Source organism: Narcine bancroftii, chromosome 3 (genome assembly GCF_036971445.1).
Source record: "Narcine bancroftii isolate sNarBan1 chromosome 3, sNarBan1.hap1, whole genome shotgun sequence".
NCBI lineage: Eukaryota > Metazoa > Chordata > Chondrichthyes > Torpediniformes > Narcinidae > Narcine > Narcine bancroftii.
The window spans coordinates 40423175-40440271 of NC_091471.1; the positions used below are offsets into that span (position 1 = coordinate 40423175).

At 42.0% G+C, this 17097-nt stretch overlaps 1 protein-coding gene across 2 annotated transcripts; it reads left to right on the forward strand.

Annotated features, from left to right (window-relative positions):
* The first annotated feature begins 5765 nt into the window (after nt 1-5765).
* elac1 (elaC ribonuclease Z 1) lies at nt 5766-16668 on the forward strand. Of its 2 annotated transcripts, XM_069923904.1 has the most exons (4): nt 5766-5930; nt 6294-6764; nt 11621-12054; nt 14382-16668. In XM_069923904.1, the coding sequence occupies exons 1-4, from the start codon at nt 5774-5776 to the stop codon at nt 14412-14414; spliced, it is 1095 nt and encodes a 364-aa protein (XP_069780005.1). In that variant the 5' UTR covers nt 5766-5773; the 3' UTR covers nt 14415-16668. The 2 variants fall into 2 exon arrangements, with proteins under 2 accessions (XP_069780005.1, XP_069780004.1); XM_069923903.1 differs by having other exon boundaries at nt 11621-16668.
* The last annotated feature ends 429 nt before the right edge of the window (nt 16669-17097 follow it).

Sequence of the window (17097 nt, forward strand, 5' to 3'; positions counted from 1 at the left end):
GGGGAGGCACGGAAAGCAAACATCCCCGTATGCTGCATTGTGTGATGGTGGAGAACTTCAAGTTCTTTGGAATAACCAACAACCTGTCATGCCCAACCATGTCAATACTACAACCAAGAAAGCGTGCCAAAAACTACTTCCTCAGAAGCTGAAGGAAGCACGTCCCTCAGGACTTTTATGAATTTTTTTCCACATACACTACAGAATATATTCTGTCTGGATGCTTCAAAGCTTAGTATGGAAACTGCTCTGCCCAAGATCACAAGAAATTGTAGAGTCTCAGGTCATCACACAAACTTCATCTATACTCTGGTGCCTTGGGAAAGCAGCTAATGTATTAAAGGACCCATCCCAACCAGCAACTCTTCTTTCTCTTTCCATACATGCAAAGATGAACATGTGCTTGAAAACTTAAATCTCAAGATTCAAGGACAATTTCTTTCCTGCTGTTATCAGACTCTTAACAATCTCATTGGTAAAAAAATGATGGCCCTGCACTGTTTTAACTGCTTTTCTCTATGCCCTACATGTTGTCTTTATAACACCGCACCCTGCTTTCTGACTTGATGTAAAATTGTACTCTATGGATTTCTTTTATTATTGCATGACCTGTTGCGATTGACTTGCCCGATAGCACTCAAAAGAAAGCTTTTCGCTGTACCTCCGTTCATGTCTTCTTCTGACAGTAGCTGCAATATACCTGCATCAGTCTCCATCAGCCAACATTACCACCATTTGTATCGTTCGGTGCCTCAGTCTTTGTTTTATTGTGTAAATTCCACCTTCCCATTTCTGCAGTTTTAATTCCTAACTTTGCTGGCTGTGATTGTTGCGGAGAAAGAATCAACTGCCGACACCAGGGTGACGCTTCGGAAGAGTTTTATTAGCAAGACATCTTGGAGAGCAGGCCCAGCACCCAGCCTGAGCTTGCTCTGCTCACAGCCAATTTTAAGAGTTTATATACAATAAATGGCAGTGCATTCCTGCATGTGGGCTTCCTGTTGCAGTCAACCTGACAATAGTTTATCATTGTCAACAATTGGCAATAATTTAATAATTGTTTCACAGAATTCCAAAGCTTATCATGTCTGCAGATAAGCGTGTCTGCAGATAAATCGCAACCTTGAGGTTCCCTGCCTCCACTTAAGCAATATGCAACTGACACTTGTATGTTCTTGTAAGCAACTTATGGATGAACCCTTAACCCTTTGTGTTCAGATTTTTGTCCACAGTTCCTTCTTTGTTGATCCAGAGATCCCTCTAACTCCACTCAATACATGAGTCCTTTTCTTCTTCTCCCCTTCTAGCACTTTCAGTCACCTTTAACAACTTATATTGTACCTTTCTTTCAGTCTGCCATATCAGCTGCCATATCTGCCATATCAGCTGCCATATCTGCCATATCAGCTGCCATATCAGCTGCCATATCAGCTGCCATATCTGCCATATCAGCTGCTTAAGTCTTATCCATAAGCATATAATCAGGAGTAACAGGGCAATAATCATACCGATGATTGGGTGCTGTGTTAGCTTTAGGGGACCATTCCTTAAAAAATAATCCACCAATGACGGGTGGAGAGCTGAATGACCCGGTCTGCGACCCGGATCAACTGACCCTCCTTGTAAATTAAATCCGCTCGTCCTAATTTTTTCATCAGGTGGATAATTTGGTCATTTTCATTAATTAGTCTATCCAAATGGGTATAGTTAATATGGGGAGTGAGGAGTTGTTGGCGGTGTGCAATGTGATAATCTTTTACCTGCCTCCAGGTTCCCAATACAATCCACCCCTTGGAGGTCACACCACTCGCCATTCATGAGACAATCAATAACTATGTATGTTACAAGTCAAAACATGTAAAAAAAAAACAATACTGACCAAGTGGGTCAATATATTCACTAGTGCCGCCTGAATGCTGGACAAAGCACAAAGTCAAATTCAATGACAACACCTCACCAGTCCCCGCACCCTTGACCAAACAGGGTTATTGTGTTACCAGTGGGGCAGTGTGGTGTGGGAGCTGCTCCCCAGTGTCAAAGGGGAGGATAGAAAAAGGAATTTATTTGGTCACCAACTCCTATGCTGGGTTCTCCGGCTTAGCTGGCAAATGTGAGCACCCTTACTAATCTCTGCGAGTTCATCCATCAGGTGCCAGAGCCCTCTCTTGGCTTGCACATCCTGCGCCTTGGCCTCATGCTTGTCCTCAGGCACAGAGCCCAGGTGCCTGTCGCCGTGCTACCCTATGGTGAGGCAGGGGGAAGGCCAGCAGGTCTACATCTGGGATGTACCTGGGGCGTCTGCTTTTCTGGGCTAACGTTTGACACCAGGATGCTATTACTGCTCATGTTCTCTTTCAACGGGGGCCCCAAGTGCCTGCGTTGGATCCCTCTAACGATAGCCAGGAGGAGTCAGGACAGAAAATTAGCCAATTTAGCGTTTTTAAATGAAAATGCCACCCCATGAGGTGTTTTTCTGTTAATGGGAGTTTCTGGGGTGATGCTGTCATTGTAAAACAAAATATATACGATGTTTCCTACCATGGTCTGATCATTGACTGGTCAGCTCACAAACTGTAACTTTACATCCACACTGCAATTATGTATCTATAAATTTCAGTTTCTCTGAGTGTGTTTAGAGACATTATGCATTGTAAAAACCACAGCAAAACATGCAATTTTAAAAAAGTTGAAGGCTTGACAAGATAGAATGTCCAGTGATAGTTTCCAGAGCAATAGCTGTTCTCTTGCTCATTTCTTTTGTAATACATGATGATCTGTCTTGTTGGTCAGTCGTCAGTTCGGTGTCACTGTCCAGGTGCTCGCAAATTCATAAGCAAGCCTGAGGAAAGTGTTGGCCGATGTCCTGGTGTCAAATGGGTTGTAGCGAGTGGCGGCACCAGGCAGAGATTTTCTCCAGAAGACTGCGCCCTTGGATCTTCTGCTGGAGATTCCATTCAGCACCTGCCTTACTGGGCCAAGATCTGTAATTTAAAAGGAACACCTGCCTGGCAGGGGGCAAGGGGCAGTGCTTGTTCAACAGCTTGCTTTGCTGTGTCTAAAGCAGCCTGTTGTTCTGGTCCCCATAGGAATGTGGCTTTCCTATGGGAGACCCTATAGGGTGGTTCAAAGAGCATGGTAAGGTGGGGTAGGTTCTGCTGCCAATAACTTAGGAGGCCCACAAGGCTCTGGGAATCTGTTTTATTTGAGGGGATGGCAAAATTCAAAGTTTCATTTTTGGCTGTCTCAGAAATATCTCTGGCCTGAGCACCTCATTATCTTGGTCAGGGCTACCACTATCTTTCCTGTAAAATGGATCCCTCTATTGCTATTTATCCCTCTGGGGATCCTGTAGTGGGGAATCAATTCCTTCATCAGGACTTTGGCCACTGTCTGGGCATCATCTCTCCTAGTCGGGTAGGCTTCTATCCATTGGGTAAACATATCCACTATAACCAGCCCCCACAAGGGGCCATATGGGCAAAGTCAATTTGCGTTCTCAAAGGGGGCCTGAGCAGGGGGCAATCGATCAAATTTGGCAGGTGAGCATCCCCAATTGTTCTGCTGACCGATTAGACAATTCCTCACTTGTCTTTCTATGTTTGTAGAAATTCCCGGGGAAAACCATACCTGCTTTATGTTATGCAGCATTCCCACTTTTCCCAGGTGGGCTTGCCCGGGGCCAGTTTTACTATGGGCTGATATAGACTTCGCAGGCACACTACCGTTCTGTCTTTACTCTTCCAGAAACCTTTGTCCACTCAGAAGCCGTGAGTTTCCCATGAACACTGCTGTTTCTTGGGCGGTTTTCAACTCCAGCTCCTGTATTACTTGAAGCTGCTCTGGGGTAGTGACATCTCGAATGAGTGTCATGGGCAACATGGGGATTTGTTGTGACTTGTGTTCCTGCTTAGAATTTCACAGCGAATGCAGAAGCTGGTATGTATTAGTGGCGGGCAGCTGCATATAAACACCCTCCTCGGTATAATATAAAGTAGCATTAAGTTTACAGAGAGCTTGTCTCCCTAAGATAGAGACAGGGGTCATGGGTGACACAATGAATCTTTCCCCTACTTGACTATCTCCCACCATCAGGATGGTGGTTGTGAAACAGGGTCAGTCATAAGGGTCCTGGAAACCCCAATGCTACCTACAGTTTTTTCACTCAGGGATAATCCTGTGGATGGTGGCACAGATGACCTGGTGGCCCTGGAATCCACCAACATCAAACTATTTTTTCCCCCCACCCACATATTAAGCATAGGGTGGCTTTCTCCATCTAAAGACAATTGGAGGAGGGGGGCCTGTACCACCGGTTCCTTCAGGCACCCCTACGGGTTGGGCTGCTGAAAGGAGAACTGGGGCCATTGGTTACAGTCCTGGCCCGCAAAGGGATTTCGATAAGGCCCAGGGTCTCTAGGGCATTGGGCATCCACTCTTTGCCATCCTCTTCCCTGGGGCTGGCTTCTACATTCCCATGCCCAATGACCCTTCGTTCCACAATTTCGGCACTGATCTTGGGTCTTATCCCAGTGCCTGTCCCCCTCTCGGCCACCCTCTCCCTTATGTTCGTTCTTTGTATACATATAAAACTGCCCTGTCCGCTTCTCCTTCTGGGTGAATAACCTTTCTCTGTCCATGTTAGTCAATACAGTAACAGTGTTAGCCCATTTCTTTCCCTGCCAATCCAATTGCTTCATCTTATACATTTTGGGGTAGCAGGCAATTTAGCAAGGTCTGCACAGCCAAGGATTGGTTATCTTGTGAAGGCACCCCAGCATTTTCTTCCCAATGTGTTTTTAAAAAAACACTGGAGATCTGCACTCTTTCACCCCAGAAATTCAAAATTTCCTCACTCCCAAGATCCAAAATATCCCCAGCCCTGAGATGCACACTCCTCCACTCTCCACCCTAAGATTCACACTCCCCCACCAATCATCCCCTTGGTACCTACCCTTGTGACCGCAGGAGATACCTCCTCCCTCACCACCATTTGGGCCCCAAGCATTCCTTCCAAGTGAAACAACATTTCACTTGTGAATCTGTGGACATCTCCCACTGCATCTGATTCGCCTGTTGTGGTCTCCTCTACAGCAGAGAGACTGGACACAGACTGGGAGATTGCTTTGTTGACGACCCCGACTCTCTCCGCCGCAATAGCGAGGACCTCTCAGCGGCCACCCATTTCCATTCCCCTGCTGATACGTCTGTCCGTGGTCTTGAGCATTGCCAGACTGAGACCATTTGCAAATTGGAGGAACAGCACCTCATCTTCTGACTGGGCATCCTCGAAACAGATGGCATCAACACTGACTTCTCTGGCTTTTGTCAACCTTCGCCTTCCTCCAGCTCCCCTTATCCTTTCACACAGATATAATCAGTTTTCACCTCCCCCCCTTAGCATATGGTCTCATTGTCTCAGTTTGCAGATTTCTTTTTCTTTTTGGCTCATTCTGTTTACTCCTTGAAGAAGGGCTCTGGCCCGAAACCGCCCCAACGTATCCTTTGTCCCCGGTGGCCGCAGCACTTCCATGCGCCTGCAGACTTTTGCGTCTCTCTGCATTTATTGCAACATCTTGAACAAACCCATTAAAACGAGACGGAAAATCTGAGCATCCGTCCCCTGTCTATCTTTTTATTTCAGATTTGCGGCATCTGCCGAGTGCTTGGCGGCTCATGAGCGGGAGCGAGCCAATGAGGGAGGGGGGGCGGGCCTGCGGGGCATCGCGTCGGGGGGGGCGGGGTTATTTAAATCAGGCGTGGACGTGCTCGCACCATGTCGGTGGAGTTGACGTTCCTGGGCACCGGCTCGGCCTACCCATCGCCGACGCGCGGGGCCTCGGCCGTGGCGCTACGTTACGAGGGCGAATGCTGGCTCTTCGACTGCGGCGAAGGAACGCAGATTCAGTTTATGCGGAGCCAGCTGAGAGCAGGTGAGCCCCCCCCCCCCCCCCCCCCCGCTTGCACCGAGCCGGCTCCTGCCCCTTTCACACACACACACCCGCTGAATGCGGAGCGGCTGGACCCGCACGGCCATCCTCCCATTCCAAGGCCTTGCCTGGACAACACCCAGTGTTTTTCCATTTTAAAACATGACCTGTTCTGGCAGGTGCCATGAAATTGTAGATGTACTTTTAAAACATTTTAATCACGGTATAAAAGTTATGGAAATGCATTATAATCATTCTTTTTTTTCCTGATGACTTTCTACTTGCAATGAATTAAGCCAGGTCCCATTTTTAAAACTGTTCTAAAGATCCAAGTATAAAACAAACTTTGTTTTTCTCTCTCCGCAGGTAAAATTTCAAAGGTTTTCATTACTCATCTTCACGGTGACCACCTCTTTGGTTTGCCCGGACTTCTGTGCACAGTGAGCCTTCAGAGTAGTTCGCTCTTGAATAAGCAGCCTGTTGAAATATATGGTCCTGTTGGATTGAGAAAATTTCTGAGGACGTGCATGCAACTTTCTCACTCTCAGTTGGTCTTTTCGTATGTCGTCCATGAACTGGTGCCAACTGAAGATCAGTGCTTTCCTGAGGAATGGAGGAGTCCCTTGGTGCAAAATGTGGACGATCAGCTTCATCCACAGGAACTACAGGGAAAAACAATTCATCTTGATCCTCAGGAAGACTCTTATAATCTCTTCACCCATGAACAATTCATTGTAAAAGCTTTTAGGCTTTATCATCGCATACCTTCTTTTGGGTTTGTAATCAAAGAGAGAGAACGACCAGGAAAACTTCAAACTCAAAAACTGAAAGATATGGGTAATTTTGTCATACTATGTTGTTTGTCTTTTTTTTATATCTTTTTCAGATTTGGTTGGGTAAACCTTTCTACTGTGAATATGACTTGGTTTGAGAATGTTATTTTTAAATATCATAAAATTAAGATAGCAATTTCTCTCTCTCTCTTGTCCCAACTGTTAGTATTTCATCAAGTATAATCATTTTTAGCAGAACATTCCAGATTCCAATAATTTGAAATATTTCTCCTCAACTCTTTTCAACGCCCCCCCCCCCCCCCCGTTCTATATTTTCCTCGATGACTTTGAATCCCACACTCTTTTAAAGAACTTTCTATGTGATTTTTTTTTCTGATTATCAAAATCTTTCCAACTACATGGGGGTTTCCTCTTAATCCATGATTAAAACCTTTCATTACTGGACTCCGTCATGGAGGTGAACCTGAGTTGTCCTGAAATGCAGTCCTGGTGTCAGACAAAATACTTCAGCAGATGTCTGAAGTGTTAACAGAATTTTTCTTTACGTATAGAAACATGAGTAAACCAAATGTGTCACCGTGAACAATTACAATGAACAGTTGTCAAGATCATTCTAGATAGCTGGTCATTCCAATTGTTCATCGTGACATGTTTGGTTTATTTGTATTTGTTTACACAAAGAAAAATCCTGTTTGTACTTCATAAATCACTGTGGAGAATCTGAAACTGGTGTCACTTTTTAAAAAAAAAAAAATTGCTTGTTTAAGACCAGACTTTTATTTCCTCCTTCCTCCCCCCACCACTCCCCCCCGCCCCCCCCCCCCCCCCCCGACCCTCTGTGGTCATTAAAGTGCAAAATAACTGTGTTGCCTGAAGAAATGCTTTCTCTAAGGAAATCTAAGACTGCAATGTTTTGCAAGATGCTCCACGGCAGATCCTTTACTTGCATGTGTTACAGTCATTCTACCCTTTTGTATCTCTGTTCTAACACCATAATTATTATCATTGTTCTATTCTGTACCTTGCACTTTATTGCTGTAACATGATGGTTCTATTATTGAAAATCATTCTGTACTTGAGTAGGAGTTGACTTGCCTGGATAGTATGTAAAACAAAGCTTTCCTCTTGATCTTTGATAACTGGGACCTTTTTTGGGGGAGGTGGGACCTGTACAGTAAGGACGGGTTACTTCTGAATCCCAGAGGGACCAGTTTCCTAGCAGAGGCATTTGCTAGGGCTACCAGGGGGCTTTAAACTAGTATGGTTGGGGGAAGGGCCTCATGTAAGGAAGGATAGCAGAGAGAGGTATTGTAGGTGAAGGGAAAAGGCTTATTCACAAAATTTGGGGGTGAACCAGCAGTTGATGGAGGAAGAAAGGGATAGATGCTATGATGGTAACAAATAATAGTGTGGATGGCAGAGAGGGGGATAGGCAGAAGGTAAGATGCAGGAAGTCTCTGCATTTACTTCAATGCAAGGAGTGTTGTAAGGAAGGTGGACGAGCTGATGGTGTGGATAGACACTTGGCAGTATGATGTGGTGGCAATTAGTGAGTCGTGGTTGAAGGAGGGTTGTGACTGGCAATTAAATATTCTGGGATTTTGCTGCTTTGGGTGTGATAGAATTGGAGGGGTAAGGGGAGGGGGTGTGGCATTACTTATCAAGGAAGGTATTACAGCAGTACTGAGGCGTGAAAGATTGGGTGGCTGATCAAGGGAGGTGGTCTGGGTGGAATTAAAAAAAATAAGAGGTGAGGTTACGATTATAGGGGTGTATTATGACCACCAAATGGGGAGAGGGAACTAGAAGAGCAAATGTGTAGGGAAATAGCTGAGATGTACAATAAGCACAGGGTTGTGTTAGTTGGAGATTTTAATTTTCCTAACATTGGGAGACACAGTCAATGAGTGGGCTGAATGGCTTAGAGCTTGTAAAAATGTGTGCAGGTTTGCTTTTTGCATCAATATGTTGAGGTATGCACTAGAGAGGGGGCAGTATTAGATCTACTGTTGGGGAATGAAATAAGGCAGGTGACGGAGGTGTGCAGTGGGGAGTACTTTGGATCCAGTGATCATAGCACCATTAGTTTCAGCTTAATTATGGAAATAATTATGGTCCAAAGATGAAGGTCTTTGAGTGGGGGAAAGCCAGATTTAAAGAGATGAGAAGGGATTTGCAGGGAGTAGTTTGGGATGATCTTTTTCTGGAAAAGGACATTGAGGAGAATTGGGGAGCATTTAAGGATGAGATTTTGAGAGTGCAGAATCTTTATGTTCCTGTCAGGACAAAAGGCAAGGCCAAATGTTCAAGAGAGCCATGGTTTTCTAGAGAGATTAGAAAGTTGGTTTGGGATAAGAGGGAGGCCTATGTTAAATACAAGAAGCAAAGGATTGATGAGATGTATAGACAATACATAGATTGTAGAAAGAACCTTAAGACAGAAATTAGAAAGGCAAAAAGAAGGTACGAGGGAGCTATAGCAAATAGGGTGAAAACAAATATGTGAATAGTAAAAGGAAAGTTAAGGATAGAATAGGTCCACTGGAAAATCAGAGCAGAGGTATGTGTGAGGAACCATATGAGATGGGGGAGATACTGAATATATTCTTCTCGTTGGTGTTCACGAAGGAAAGAGATATTGAATTGTGTAGGATAGGTGAGGCAAAAGGGTTAGTTATGGAAAAGATAGGGATTAGTAAAGAGGGGATTTTAGAACTGCTGGGGTGTATAAAGGTAGATGGTCCTGATGGGATTTTTATCACGGCCTTGAGGGAGGTCAGGGAGGAAATGGTAGAGGCTCTGACAGTGATTTTTTTTTCAATGGTCACTGGAGGAGGGTGTGGTACCGTGGGATTGGCGGGTTGCAAATGTGGTTCTGCTGTTTAAAATGGGCGCAAGGTGTAGGCCAAGCAACTATAGGCCAGTAAGTTTGACAGCAGTGATGGGGAAACAAATGGAAGGAATTCTTAGGGATAATATATATAAATATCTGGATAGGGAGGGATTGATCAGGGACACACAACATGGGTTTGTGAGGGGAAAGTTGTGTTTGACGAATCTTGTTGAATTTTTTGAAGAGATGATCAGAAAGGTTGATGAAGGTAGAGCAGTTGATATGGTCTATTTGGATTTTAGTAAGGCTTTTGATAAGGTTCCACATGGAAGGTTAGTGAAGAAGGTTCAATCTCCAGGGATTAATATAGAGATAGTCAGATGGGTTCAGCGGTGGCTGGAAGATAGGCATCAGAGAGTCATGGTGGACAACTGTCTGTCAGGATGGAGGCCGATGACAAGGAGTGTGCCTCAGGGATTTGTGTTGGGTCCTTTGTTGTTCGTCATTTATATTAATGATTTGGATGGCGGGGTGGTAAATTGGGTGAGTAAATATGTGGATGATACAAAAATAGGGGAGTTGTGGATAGTGAGGAGGTTTTTCATGGACTACAGAAGGATTTGGACTGTTTGGAAAGGAGGGCTGAAAGGTGGCAGATGAAGTTTAATGTAGATAAGTGTGAGGTGCTTCATTGAGGAACAGAAGAATCTTGGAATAACGATTCAGCATTCCTTGAAGGTGGATTCCCATGTCGATAGGGTGGTGAAGAAGGCTTTTGGTATGCTGGCCTTTATAAATCATAGCATAGAATATAGGAGCTGCAAGGTGATGTTGAGACTGTTTAAGGCATTGGTGAGGCCAAGTTTGGAGTATTGTGTGCAGTTCTGCCCTCCAAATTATAGGAAGGATATAAATAAGGTTGAGAGGGTGCAAAGAAGGTTTACAAAAATGTTGCCTGGATTGTAGTATCTTGAATACGGAGAAAGATTGAGTAAACTGGGACTTTATTCATTCGAGTATAGAAGGATGAGAGGGGATTTGATAGAGGTATTTAAAATTATGAAGGGAATAGTTGGAGTAGGTGTGAATAGGTTATTTCCCTTGAGGGTAGGGGAGATTGGAACAAGGGGTCATAAGTGAAGGGTTAGGGGGCAAAACTTTAGGAGTATTATAAGAGGATGCTTCTTCACTCGGAGAGTGGTGGCGGAGTGGAATGATCTACCGGAAGTAGTTGCGGCAGGGTAAATTCAGTCATTTAAGAGGAGGTTAGATAAGTACATGGATTTGAGGGGATTGGAGAGTTATGGGTATTGGAGTGGATAGGTGGAACTAGTGGAGTTTCATGTAAATCGGTGCGGACTGTACTGTAAATTGTTGTATGGTTTTATATAACAATTCAGTATCTTCCATCATGATAGCCTTTTTGACTTTGATAGCCATCTTATCATTGCTTAGATACGTATTTTTGGCATCTGTGTCTTTTAAAGCTTTTTTTTACTTGCTTCCCAGTTTTTCATGTTGCAGTTTCTGGATTCTAATGACCATGGTTGGATTATTTGGTGTTCATATTTGTCACATTTCTCTGCAAGATGAGTTGTTTTTCTTTGTAATGGAATTTACTTGTTTATTCAGCCTTTGCCCAGTTGCTTCAAATGTTAACAGTCTTGGTGTTTGGAATTTGGATGTTGTTTTTGCCAACAGTTTCAGTTCAAGTGGTGGTCTCCAATTATTTTTGTATGTTGCCTTAATTTAGAAATGCATTAAAGGCTGAAAAATAAATTTTTGAGGCCTAGAAAGAGAATGAATGGAAGTTGGTCTCTCTCTCTCCAGGTAATTTTAGATGGAAATACTGATTATCTGAATAAGAACGAAATGCAAGAAATGGTAAATGTGCTTCAGAAGCTGTGACAACTGAAGTTGTCTTAAACTAAAAAAATAAAATCCTGTTTCACAATTTTTTCCATGAAGTTAAAAGAGTAAAATAATTAATTTAAAATTGCAGAATATATGTTTGCCTCATTTTTATGTTTGTCCTTTCTTTTTTCTATGTGATTTGGATAATCTAGGTATTCAACCAGGACCTTTGTATGGGAAACTAAAAAATGGACAGCCCGTTACTCTTCACAATGGAGTGACAGTTTTTCCTATGGATGTCCTGGAAGCTCCTATTCCAGGTCGAAAAATATGCATTTTGGGTGATTGCTCAAGAATAGTGGGTGAAAGGGGTAAAAAACTTTGCAGTGATGCAGATGTCCTGGTACATGAGGCCACGCTAAATGATAATCAGTCTGACAAGGCCGAGGAACATGGCCACTGCACTCCAAAGACTGCTGCAGGATTTGCAAAATTGTGTAAAGTTAAACGGCTGATCCTTACTCACTTCAGTCAAAGATACAAGCCCATTGCCCTTACTAATGAAGGGGATGATGACACAATGGAACTGAAGACTCAAGCGGAGCTGGTACTAGGACAGGAAGTGATTCTGGCTGAAGACTTTATGGTAATTGAAGTTCCTCTTAACAAGACAAAGTAACAAGTAATATCGGCGCATTAAGACTATTTAATGGAGAAATATCAAAAGTGAATTGATTCAGGCATTAACTACAACTATTCTTTTAATGTCATTCTTGTAGCTGATTTATTATGGTGTAGTCTGTTATCTTTTAATCGGTATCCTTAATAAGGACTGCTTCTGAACAAGAAATGGAAGTGGTGATATCTATTTCTTGCTCTTGGTCTGTAATGTGAAAGGATGTTACAAGTTTAGAACATTATCTGAGTAGTGCGTTCAGAGATTTTGCTTTTACTGTGGACTTGCTTGGAGAGTGAACTGTGCCATGGATAGGTTTATTCCTTGACTCCAGATTTAATTTAAGCAAGCTCAATTGCCCTTGTTCAGGAGTGGTGTGTACCCATACATACCAGGGTATGTACAGGGTACCCATACATACCAGGGTGTACCCATACATACCAGGGTGTACCCATACATACCAGGGTGTACCCATACATACCAGGGTGTACCCATACATACCAGGGTGTACCCATACATACCAGGGTGTACCCATACATACCAGGGTGTACCCATACATACCAGGGTGTACCCATACATACCAGGGTGTACCCATACATACCAGGGTGTACCCATACATACCAGGGTGTACCCATACATACCAGGGTGTACCCATACATACCAGGGTGTACCCATACATACCAGGGTGTACCCATACATACCAGGGTGTACCCATACATACCAGGGTGTACCCATACATACCAGGGTGTACCCATACATACCAGGGTGTACCCATACATACCAGGGTGTACCCATACATACCAGGGTGTACCCATACATACCAGGGTATGTATAGGGTACCCATACATACCGGGGTGTACCCATACATACCGGGGTGTACCCATACATACCGGGGTGTACCCATACATACCGGGGTGTACCCATACATACCGGGGTGTACCCATACATACCGGGGTGTACCCACACATAATTCTCTTGGAAAGGGAGACTAATATAATGTACATGGCTTTTCTCTGAAAGACATAGAAATAAAAATCCCTTTTTGAGGGAGTCCTTTCAAATAGAAGTCAAATCTTGCATTAGAGTTTGAACTTGATGAGTAGTTGTGTGACAAGAAGTGGAGGTCTCGCGTTCGGTTCTAACTTTGCATTATTTTCAGTAGGTTTAGTAGAGTAAATTCAACTGGAACTCCTGCATTTGTTTTGTATCGAGTCCCCTGCTAAAAGTTCACACCTGGTGAGTTGGATGAGGATAGGATGTGCTTGATTTTAGATACACTATTAATGACTATTTTACTCATCTCTCAAAATTTTCAAGATGTTAATCTGCCCTTGCAAATTGTTCCAGATTATGTCTTAACAAAATGACTATTTCTAATATGAACACAGAACTTCCCACAACATTGATTCATCTTTACCTTGTATCTATGTGCAAACTTGAGGCAGAGGCTCTTCTGTAACAATTAGAATGAACTCCAGTCATTGGGCCCATTTGTCTTGTCACCAAAGCTGAACAAGACTCATTCATCAGATGCCAAAGGGCTGGACATTCAGAATCAGTGATAAATAAACCAATGACTTTAAAAATGACCTTTCTGCGATATTCTTGCTTTGATATAGTGGGTAAAGTTGCTGATGTGCTATACAGTGTCACTTGTTCCCAATTTCCCTTAAATATGAATGGTAGTGTTAGAACAATAAACTCTGGACTTGGTGGAATGATTTAGAACTTGGGTGACGTTTTGAATCTTGTCAATTGGGAGGAAGTGATTCAAAGTAACTTGTGATGGCTTACAGTGAAATGTTGCTTAGTTTTCCCCATCCATTCAGCTCTTGCAAAATTAAATGGGATTGTGGTGCCACAATGGAATATCTTTTGTAAAACAAACCGTTTTTGCTTACTTTGTTATAAGTGAGATGAGCACTGGATAAGTTGTTTTTGGCCTGACTCCAGAGTTAAATGATTCGATATCTGGTCATATGTACATTTCTTTTTTGGGTTTGCATGTAAAGTATTAGAATGTCCCGTCATTTTAATTTCATGAGCCATTTTAATGTTTTTTTTAAATCCTATGTATTGAGAATACTAAAAATAATTGCATCATCTGCTATAGCCATCCATCAAGTTTCAAATTGGGGAACAATGAGTAATATTGTCTTGCACACAAGCTTTGAGAAAGTGCCTCACCTCCGAAACAGACTTCAAAAATTGATTTGATTGAAGAATGTGAACACAAGGCTGTATTGTGTTATACCAGTTTGTGACCCATTCATGCTTTGTTATTTCCTTTTTAATAGTACTTTCTCCATTCAAGTTCTTGCCATCCCTGATGTACTACACTGCACAGGAGTTGAAAAGAGGGTGATGTTTTTGACTGCCTGATCTTTCTTTGTGTGGAAATTGAACCAAAATAATCATAGCCATTGTTGCTGCTTTAATTTTTATAAATCATTGCTATTTTGAATAATGATCTTCAGGTATGTGGGTTAAATAATAGCATGAGAGCAGTGATGAGATTCTCTACTGGAAATGGGATGTTGCTAAAAAGCAGTGTTATGTGGATTTGTGAACTGGATTTATCTGTGGTTATTTTTAAAGTGGTATTTTTTTCAAAAATACTCAAGTGCTGTACAAAATTTAATATATACAGCAAATATTTCAACTTTGCTTTACCAGATTGCAGTTGTATGACTTGATTTTTAAAATATATGGCTGACAATCATGCAGTTGCCTGAAATGTAACCAATTGATTCCACAAGGTGACATGCAAGAACTGAGTCTCATCATTTGTGCTACTTTTGCAGGATAGCTACCTCCTTTTTAAGGTCTAATAGTAAACCAAACCCGAAACGTCGGTTATGCAATTTTACCTTTGCTATATAAAGGATACTGTTTGACCTGCTGAGTTTCTCCAGCATTGTGTTTTCAATAGTAAACCAATGCTGTGCAATAATTTGAACATTTATCATTTTTAAAATTTTTGAATCCAATAGGCTAATGATAGACTAGATGTTGATCCTTCATCTCTTGCAGTCGTAATGGATTTATCCATTACCCCTCCTTTCCATACCTTTACAGAACTTGGATTTTGTTAAACATCTGACAAAACAACCCAGATTCTTACATTTCATGATGTGACCCTCATATTGGATATCTGAATACTTGAAGGATCTTGCAGTGAATCATTTGCATGACTGATTCCTGTTCATTTCCTAACAAAGGAGTGATGGAACAATGTTAAGAAATATCCAAGCATTTGATTTGTCCAGGGATTGAAAACAAATCAAGTGCTGATCAATGAGATCAATATAGATGAGTGCTAGATGATGAACAGCATGGACATGGTAGTCCAAAGACCCTGCTTCTTTGGTATTCAGGTTGGTACTGCATGTTCTGAAAGCCAAAGACTTCCATCAGGGCTCTCGTACAAAATATAATTTGTGATGCAGGTATGGGGTAAAAATCTATACTATATTTCTTGTAGTACTTGCTGATTCAACCCTATTTTAAGTAGGTGTGTGTTTAATATTCTGTAGCTGTCTGTTTAATTATCTTTGATTTATCCCACCCAGAGTTCAAACAAATTTTGATCTTTCCCAATCTTTATAAATGCTTCCATACTTTGATGAAGGGGCTCAAGCCCAAAACTTCAGTTTGTATTCTTACCTTTACTATGTAAAGGACACTTCTTGACCTGCTGAGTTTTTCAGCTTGGTGTTTTTTACTTCAGTCACGGTATCTACAGATTTTCATGTTTTACTTTATAAAATCTAATTTCTGCCAATTCTCTGTTCAGTGGAGAAAGGTTTAGTTTTTGGATGCTGTATAAAATCCTGTGGATTTGCTTGATTATTTTCAAAGACGACCTTTTACAAAATTATTCTCAAATCTTTGTTGAACTCCTTTCCTACATTTGGAAAATCTTGTGTTATATTTTCTGCAAAGGCTAATTGCATTCATTTGATTTATTTGTCTTTAGAATAAAAGTCTTTGTCCTTACAATTTTGAGTACATATTACTAAATAAAATAATTGCGAAAGGATCACTCCATTTCATGCTTAATATATTAATCAAATAAAGCTCAGAGCCTTCCATCTTTTAAGAATTTGTGTGAATATTGCCAACAGATGAATGAAATGCTTTAATTTTGTAACGAACTGGTATGGAGATTATTACTTTCAATAATATACTTGCATTGTGTAACCATTAATCCATATTTACTATATCCTCATTATTCAATTAATTCAGTTATTCACTTTTACTGTTGAACAATTATAATCAAAACAAGGACAAAAGATAAGGGTGACAAGACATGATGAATCACGTGGCAAGGATACAGGATAGGGCGGATGGGTAAAAGTTAATGGTGGCAGAATATCATGGATGTGGTTTGAAGCATGATTAGATAAAGGAATGAGAAATAATGGTGGCAAACCAAAGATTGGTATGCTGCTAAGGTATTATTGATTGAACAAGCAAGGTTAGAATTTAACACATGCTGTGTTCTGTGGATTTTGATCAGTGATTTGTTCTCTGACTGCCTCAGCCTTTACTTGCAAATAAAGGTTTAACTTTTCTGAAGAATTCTCCGTGTTGCCTGACTCATTTTTTGACATTGATAAACCACAACCGAATTTGTGCTGCCAGCAGGATCGGAAAGAGACCCCTCGGAAAAGAATGCTTCCCAGCCCTACAGGGATGTTCTTGGTACCAACAGATAAAGGGTACCACCCCCAAAAAGTTATGTGGTTTTTGCTTTAAATTCAGACTAAAATCTGTTGGGAACGAGAGGACTCCGGGGTCACAGAAGTGCCAAACAACAGTCACAGGGTCTCTCCAATCCAAAAGAACCTGCTGACAAATTGACTTTAAAGGAGGTTCGGAGAATTGATCAGGAATACTGCAGTGGGGTGAGTAGAAATAAGGGATAGAGATTGATTGAAAAAAATTCCATGTGGTTTTGGTTTAGTCCTCGTGGACACTGCCCTAGGTGAATAGGGGTCTGATGGATGA